At 43.9% G+C, this 9,292-nt stretch overlaps 1 protein-coding gene across 1 annotated transcript in view; it reads right to left on the minus strand.

Moving 5' to 3' along the window:
• The window catches only part of LOC311325134 (brefeldin A-inhibited guanine nucleotide-exchange protein 1-like), a 39,801-nt gene extending 34,491 nt beyond the window's left edge, over positions 1–5,310 (minus strand). The window contains exon 1 of the mRNA XM_084457794.1: positions 5,111–5,310. Coding sequence (XP_084313920.1) covers positions 5,111–5,231 — 121 coding nt within the window. The 5' untranslated portion in view covers positions 5,232–5,310. The remainder of the gene's footprint in view (positions 1–5,110) is intronic.
• Positions 5,311–9,292: the final 3,982 nt, after the last annotated feature.

Genomic DNA, 9,292 nt, shown 5'->3' on the forward strand with positions numbered 1-9,292 from the left:
AATGCATTACAATGAGCCACACGGGCACTCTGCCAGATCAGGCTCAGCACCCCCCCCCCCCCCCAGCTATATGATTCCTTCACCTCGCTACCGTTGACCTCTACAGAGTATCCTGCCCAATTATAGCTTAATGGCCACTGCGCGAAGGTACTGACACAGCAAGGCTTCAGCAGAGTTAGAGTACCGCTCAAATAGAACTCGATGTTCTACAGTGTTCCACACTCCGTGAACAGGAGAGAAGAATCCAATAATCATATCTTCAAGGATGCCACTGTAAAATACACGAGGAAGCACAGACAACATGACCTCATCATCCCCAGCCTCATCCAGACTGACGTCATCACTACTGGCCAGAAGATCAGTAGGTCTAGGGTCTGTCCAGATTAAATCAATACCTCACTTCTCTCTCCCTCCATGCAGTTATTTAGGCTAGGCTACAAGTAACAAACCCAATCAATATTAGCTGATTGGACCATATTGACTGTAGCTAAATTGATACCACACTAAACCCTAAAATGACTCATCACAAGAGCTGTTGAAGCCACAGTTCATGCGGACCTTCAGAACGCACCCTAGAGAGCATTGTTGGTCTATGTCCATACCCAATGAGGAGGTAGTGTGAAGGTGAGATTGGGGTCTTACATTCTAGACTTCAAGGTGGATGGCAGCTGGCCAGCCATACAGAATTAAGATGATGTGATACTGCTGATGCTGGAGAGTTATGGTGTCTTTTTCCCTTTCCCTTTAAGCCTAGTATAGCAAGTATGAAAAAACTCGCGCACACCACAAAAACGTTGAGGAAGACTCCTTAGACAGAGGCTAGATTTTTTTTCTTTGTTTTATAATGCTCAAAAAAAGTGCTCAGGTGCAGAAAGTGCTGGAGAAACGTTTCGGTCATGCGACCATCTTCAGTGGTATAAATATAAAAATATATATATTTTTAATATTTTAATATCTTCCTTAAAATGGTAGTGTGCTATTTTGGACATGTAGCCCTATTTGTGGTCTGTCTACCATGAACCTGAAGCACAGAGACCATAACTTCACTGATCGTTCCAGTATTGATCTAGCTGCAGTTTTTATGCAGGCTCCCACTGGGCTACAATGGAAGTCAATGGGGCATACGTAAATGCGTTGTAAAAACTATGAAAAAGTGGTTTTCCGAGACAAGAAAATGAAACTCTCTAAGCCTGTTTTCGGGACATACAATCACAAAATCCTGTGTGTGGCTAGAACGGGCCGGCCATGATCTGGGCTACATTAACTGGACAGGCACTGAAGCTGGTAACAACCAGGACGAGTACACAGACACTGTGACACAGGGACGAAAAACGGCCCTGGAGTCTGACCCAGCCGCCTCTGTATATATAACAAGGTTTTTGATTAGTCGACGGGGTGGGGGGGGGGGGGTGGGCTGAGCGAGTTTACCGTGGGCCAGGCCAGTTAGCCTAACGGCCACCTGGAGGCCGATTCTCCAGAACCTACAGATGGCCAGCACGGCCCTGCTGTGACATCACACATCAGCTTCGTCAAGAGAGAATGTGTTCCAACCCGCACCAAGATCAAATACAACAAGACAAGCCCTGGTTCAGTCAGACTCAGGAAGTGAAGGCTGGAGAAAGAGGAAGCACGTAGGAGTGGGGATAAGGACGGGTTCAAAGAGGTCAAGTACAGGTTTAGCGGAGGCTAAACTAGGAGGAGGCGAAACAACGCTACTCTGAGAAACACCCAACACCAATTCTCAGATGGGAATGCGTCCTCTGTCTGGACAGGCCTCAGAGAGATCAAACTACAAACCCACAACCCCCCAGGCCACTGACCTCTTACGCCTGACCGATGACCCCCCAGCCCCAACAACCCAGCCCCCCCCCGCCCCCGGCAGACCGGACTGCGGACCAGACTCTGTCTCCCCCTTCATGTTGAAGCACTGTGCTGATCAGCTGTCCCTGGTGTACACTGACATCTTCAACACCTCACTAGAGACGTGTCATGTCATGTACCGGCCTGCTTCAAGACCTCCGCCATCATCCCCGTCCCCAAGAAAGCAAGGGTCACCGGCCTCAATGACTACAGACCCCTCGCCCTGACCTCAGTAGCAATGAAGGTTTTTGAGAGGTTCTGCGGCATTTCATATCTCAAACAGGTCAGTGGACGACACAATAAACAACATGGCCCTTCACTATATTCTCCAGCGCCTGCAGTCCGCAGGCACCTACGCCAGGATCCTGTTTGTGGACTTCAGCTCTGCTTTCAACACCATCATCCTGCTCACTCTGGAGGGCGTGCTCTCCCAGCTGCACATGCCCGACCCCGCCTGCAGGTGGATCACAGACTTCCTGTCTGACAGGAAGCAGCATGTGAAACAGGGCAAGCATGTCTCTTACTCCAGGTCCATCAGCACAGGCTTCCCCCAGGGCTGCGTCCTTTCCCCTCTACTCTTCTCCCTGAACACGAACAGCTGCACCTCCAGCCACCAGTCTGTCAAGCTCCTGAAGTTTGAGGACGACACCCCCCTCATCAGTCTCATCTCCGAGAAGACACAGCTGATCTACAGGGCTGCTGTCACAGCCACACAGCTGATCTGATCTACAGGGCTGCTGTCACAGTCACACAGCTGATCTACAGGGCTGCTGTCACAGCCACACAGCTGATCTACAGGGCTGCTGTCACAGCCACACAGCTGATCTACAGGGCTGCTGTCACAGCCACACAGCTGATCTACAGGGCTGCTGTCACAGCCACACAGCTGATCTACAGGGCTGCTGTCACAGCCACACAGCTGATCTACAGGGCTGCTGTCACAGCCACACAGCTGAAGATGAACCTGGTCAACTGAGGCTCAACCCTGTGAGCCTGTGAGACCCTTCCCATCCAGGCTCAATTAACATGTGATCCTTTGTTCAACACTAACACACATTATTGACTGTATATTGGATGAGGTCTAAGTACGATAACAGTAACATCCTTACTACTTAACGTCTATTGTGTGTATACTATGTTTGTAACATTTGTGTTATGCTAAGCTTACTTTCTTTAATGTTTATTTTTTTTACATGCAAGTCATCTTTTCACCATCCACCGAATCAAATTCTTCATATGTGAAATGTACTGTAGCTTGGCAAATAAACCTAAATTCTGATTCTGACAACAATATCCTTTTGTCTAGGTTAAGCTTTAGCCCAGCGGGCAAGGGCATAAACCAGGCTTTCCTGGGTCAGCCCTAAGCCATAGACAGCAGAACACAGTTTAGCATGGAAGTAGCTATTGCTCCTGCTTCTTCCTCAATCTCAGTCGACTACCAAGCAAGCCAGGCTGTCCCAACACAGCTCTTTAGCTGTCAATGCCCTACTCTAAGGTATCACTTTGCTTTGTTTCAACACGGTTACGATGTCTGGGGATGACACGGTCTGCTAAGAACAGCTAGCTCATGATAGGCAGAGCATGACGAAATAAATGCAGTTATTCCTCCATTCGCTTAAATTGCAGGTGAATGGCAATTAATTCACCACAGTTGCTGGGATGATATTGAAGACTGCCTCATAGCAAAACAATGCATGATTCATGGGGTAGATTTCTGGTCTTGAAAAGGGAATTGAAAATTAGATATAATTCTTTCCCGGCATTATCTGAAATGGACTTGAGCTATGAATGCTTTGTCTGCATTAGGGGCATGACACATTTCACAACTGATCTCTTCAGTATGCTTGTAGTACAAGTTGATTTTATTATCCTAACAGGGGTGGTGGCATATGTCAAACAGGCTCTTTAGTCAGCAAATGAGCCCTTTCTTACTAAAAGCTATTAGAAGTCACCTTGAGTAAGTGCTGTATATAATCAGAATCACCAGCAATTCTGCAACACTGACAATTAGACCTCCACCGTTTCATATTGTTAAAAGGAAAGGAAAACTATTAGCAAACAAAACATAATCAGGTGCATCTTGAACTAAGCATTTCTACAAAATGCAAGCCCCTAAAATCTCACAAGACCTAACAGAGAGAAATTATATCGCTGCTGTGTGTGTGTGTGTGTGTGTGTGTGTGTTTGCGTGCCATCCAATTTTTCCCAGGCTCAGAGGCAGGGGCACCTGAGGAGTGAGGTCTGTTTTCTCAGTACTACGACAGAAACCATCGGACAGATTATGTCAGCAATATTATTAATCATTCGAGCAAAATATAATTGTTAGATAAATGTTATTGTGTGTCTTGTAGTAAAAGCAATTTCCTCTTAGACAATCATGATTGAAAAATGGATCAGTGGCACAGATACAGTACTCGCGTGCACAGACACACACACACACACGCACGCACGCACACACAATCACTAGGAGCTCCTCAATCAGTCTGTGAATCGTCATGTAATAGATCACAACAACACTATTTTAGACCATGAACCTGCCATGTTAGAGCTCTGCCCATCCTTTTATTCCATTGCCTCCTAGCGCCCTATCCCCACCCCACTGACAGCACACTCACTGCAATGCTGTCTCCACTGGGGAGAAAAGCATGAGCATCACAGAGACATAGCCTCACAAAACAGAAGCACAAGCTACAAGATGTTTTATTCAGGAGAATGATTGTCATGTTTGTAAGTACTACTTTGAATCTTTACACCGATGTAGGGCTAGCCAGTATACATATTACAATTACAATTTCACAACAATAAAATAAATCCAAAATCAAATTGGGAAGAATCCTTTCACGCAAACAAATACTACCTACTGTCCAGCAGCATGCAAAGCCATTGATTTAATCCATCTCACCAGCCTGTGTACCAGCTTAGGGAGGCAACGGGTTGCTGGTAGACTCAAAACAGAGGCACCCCTCCCAACACCTGCACCATCCTTACAATCTATACTTTCATTTAGGACGTTTCGACCTACAGCTCACTGTGGAAATTTCGATTGGTAAGAAAACTGTATAGATTTTAGCACGAGAAGACCATTCATACAGTGCATTGTTTCGAATTACATATCAACATGATGTGGCAAATGTGTCGATCGAGCAGTAGCGGACCCATAGCGGGCGAGGGAGTTCTTCATCCAGGCAGCACGGCGTTTACCAAAAGATGACAACCCAAAGTGAAACACTGTCACAATAATTTCACTCACCCAATGCCACCTCACAGGCTTTGCGCAACTGGGAATGGTGAGCTTTTTTAACGTCCTTATCGGCTAAAATCTTCTCCAGTGCTCGGGTGAGGAACATGTTTTTCGTTTTGCTCTCATACATGACGTGAGGGAAACGTAGAGATGGGTGCTGTCCCGTGGACAGTATTGGGTCACTGTCGTCTTCTCTTCAGCAAAGTCTAATAATCATGTACTGTCACGAAACATAGAAATATCATTTATTAAGAAGGAAACCCCACCGTTTTCTGTTAGTAACCTGTCAGCGCCATGTTGGAAGGAAACAACGTCATTCCGTCGCTTACGTCTGCAGTGTAACGTCAAAAACTGTCAGGAATGTGCAGGGTGGATGGAATAAAAAGTGTTCTAATAGTTTTTAGGATGCTGCACAGTCCAGTTATTTTCTGTGGCATAGATAGTAAATCGTATTCCTTATAAAAACATTTTTTGGGGGGCGCACCACTTGTAATTAACCAAATTCAAAACACAAAGTACAAATGCATTTGTTGTCCATTTGCAAAGGCATTACTGAAGGCCTCATCCAACAAATCCAACAAACCTACAAACTAGTAAGGTATAAAATATGTGGCTTGACTCGGAGGTTCTGCTTGAATTCTGGACATATTGGTTGCAGTCATGCTCCTACTCTGCCACCTTGTGGCCGTCCTTTAGCACAGCATTGTCCCTTAGCAGACACCACCCTTTCATATTGTTTAAAGGTGTAGTTCAGAATTTTGGACATCTCTTGTTCCGGCGTTGGCAGCATGCTAATGCTAGCTCAATGCAGTAGAAAAGAAAACACACACACAGTGCACCCAAATCAAATATTGTAACTGCTGTGCAGCACTGGGTCAGGGCCGGGTGGAGTAAGAGGAGGAAGGAGACAAATGACAAATATATGAGGGTCTAGGTGTAGCCTACACATATACACACTAACTGGTGCAGGACTGCTCATATTTCAGCATAGACTCAAAACTCACCTACAGTACTACCAGGATTGTCCCTCTTAAGCACATACAGTATTGTTTTAGTAAATTACTTTTGCACTTTACCTTAAGCACTAGATTATACTCAGTCACTTGTTTAGAAAGGAGATGCACTTGTGAGTTCTGGTGAATAGTACACCAACTTCTCATGTTAAATGTAATTTTTGTAAGTCACTTTGGATAAGTGTGTCAGCTAAATGACTAATGTAAGTAGCCTGGGAGAAGAGGGGTGAGGCAGAAAGCATGCCTCCTCGTGTGGAGTTTGTTTGAGATCTTTCATTTGTAACACTAAGTATAGGGATATTCTGGAATTTTTTAACTAGGGCCTCATTTTCGACTTACATATGATGTTTTTGACTGATGGAGATCATTTTCAGTTAATTCCATGCTGTAGATAGCTTTGGGTCGTTCCAATTTCCACTGATGGCTAATGCTAGTGCAACCCTATTAAGTCACGTTAGCATGTCCAAAAAACACCCTTAAAGGAGTAGTAAAGGGAAAATGCATGTTTAGCCCTGTTTTAAGGTTACTTATGATCATATACAATGGTTCAGATCAAAACGACAAAACTAGCACTTTTGAGAAAGTCTGATAATTGCTCTTCCACCGTTTTGGTCATACAATGGATGTGGGTGGGCACCGTGAAAAATCATTCAAAAAACATGTTAAACTCTCAATTTCAAAGACAAGAAACTCACCGAGGTGTTAGTTGGCGTTCTGACATATAATTCGCCATAAAGTAAGATTCTAGTTAATCTAGAAAGGCTTTTAAATTTATTTTTTTTAGCATAGAACTATTTAGTCGCAGCACATACGTGTGTAAACTTCGGCTGGAACTGATTCCGATCTCGCGCAATGCCTTGAAGTAGTTCCGCTTCCTGAATCCCCTCTGCGGATTGATCTACACATCTACAACGGTCACGTCAATACAAGTCAATGGATTTCATAAAATTATCAATAAAACTCTACAGGATTCATACTTTGCGGCGAATTTGATGTCAGAACACCAACAGACACCAATTACCCCCTCGGTGAGTTTCTTGTCTTTTCTTCTTGTCATGTTTTTGAAAGATTTTTCAAGGTGCCCACCCACATCCATTGTATGACCTAAGTGGTGGTAGAGCAATTATCAGACTTTCTCAAAAGTGCTAGTTTTGTCAACTTTTTTATCTGAACCATTGTATATGATCATAAGTAACCTTAAAACAGGGCTAAACATGCATTTTCCCTTTACTACTCCTTTAAACACCCAAAGCGCACCCAAAAACAAATTAAAAGTGTAAAGTCTCTCAGGGACTCTTGTGCCTCTATTTACCATCCGTTTTGAATTCAAACTATCGCGTAATCCGTTCTGGTTTGGGGACCTATATTATTATATGCTCTAGTCGGATCTGAGTGTTACTCCGCCTGTCGACTCACAGACAGAAATAAGTTCCACAAACCAGAACGTTTTACACAATAGTTTGAATTCAAAAGGGGGTCTGCTTTGAGTGTGTTTTTAGGACAGGCTAACATGACTTAATAGGGTTGCACTAGCATTAGCCACCAGGGGAAATTGGAACGACCCAAAGCTATCTACAGCATGGAATTAACTGAAAATCAGTTTCCATCAGTCAAAAACATCATAAGTAAGTCGAAAATGAGGCTCTAGTTCAACAATTCCAGAATATCCCTTTAAAGACACAACCTCTGGGTATTTTCTGCAGCTTGCTTCCCTTGTCTGTGTGCCACTGCCATTTTGGCATTTGTCATCTTCCTTGTCCCCTGGGTTGCCACATAATAAACTATGGGGAAGTGTGCATGAGGTAGAAGAGAAGGAAGATGAGGAGACAATGACAAATACATGAGGGTGTGCTCATGTATTTGCCCAGATCATACTGTAATTTAAACCTTTAATTAAAAATATCTTCAAAAAATCATGTCACAGCACAATGCCCGAGTATGCATAAGCATTTCATTCTGCCTCCCCCTGGGCTTGAACTCTTGTTGAACTACCTGCCATGCGAGAAGCCATAGGTTTCACACTGACAAGCAATCAAGGGGTGCACATAATGTCACAGGTGCATGTGAGGTTTCCTCAGTTTCCACAAAATGTTTGTTAAAGGCACCACAAGGGGTAAAAAACTAAACCAAAGACTTAACAATAAAACTAAGGTACACACTCAACAAGTGGAGAACAGAAGACAAAGCTTACAAAAAGGCACAGGACACCAGGGACAACACACAGCCACAGCAAATAATGAACAGACAAACAAGAGGGGAGCTCCATGTAGGCTATACTGTATATACACAGACTAACAAGACGGAAACCAATCAAACAATCAGTGGCACAGGTGTCCTCAGAGTCAGTTTAGCCGTTGTAGTCCTAGGGTCTGCTATTGGGGGTTGCCAACAACATCTCCGATTGGTGGAGACATTGCTGTTACACTGTAGGATTGTGGGTAGTGTCTTTTTTTCATGAACATTGGAAATTTATTGAGTGAGTATTTGCAGTAGCTGCATACAGTACTGTTTACAGTAAAACATCTTGATACACTGTGGGCTCAAATTTATATTTCAAATATTTCAAAAAATCTGTGAAGATCGTTTGTGGAGGCCAGGAGTGTAAGCAATGGAGGTGTTAATTGCTACAAAAATGTGGGATGAGTAGGGTTTGATAGATTTTAGTGTTTGAGAAAAACAGAGTGATGGGCTTCATAATTCCTGCCAGCTCTAAGCATGTGGAAGTTCCTGCTCATTTGGGCCTACATGTTTGTACATGTACATGTTGGTGGTGGTTGCAAAGTGATGGCACGTACGGCTGATTTGTTATGATTTTTTATAGTTTTAAACTTTAGACTGTTGCTGTAGTGACACCATCAGGACTATTGGCCACCAGTGCCAGTTGAGGACTTCTGGCATAGATAGGACTGGACCTATGTGTAAAGTTTGGTGATTTTTCATGCATGGGAAGTCAGATTTCCTAGGAAGAATAATAATATTGGGAAATACAAGAGGGACCGTCAGCGGAGGCTTCCTGGCCCCTAATGAGCACAATCTGTCGGGGGCTCTTGAGTTTTTATACCAACATGTTTGAAGTCCAACTATAGTTGAACCCCTATTTGTTTGTTCTGACTTGTCTTTGACTCTCTCTGTAAATAGAGGTGGAGCAATACGTAACTAGCCGGCACTATTGTCTTCA

Source organism: Borostomias antarcticus, assembly GCF_949987555.1.
Source record: "Borostomias antarcticus genome assembly, chromosome: 24".
Lineage (NCBI taxonomy): Eukaryota > Metazoa > Chordata > Actinopteri > Stomiiformes > Stomiidae > Borostomias > Borostomias antarcticus.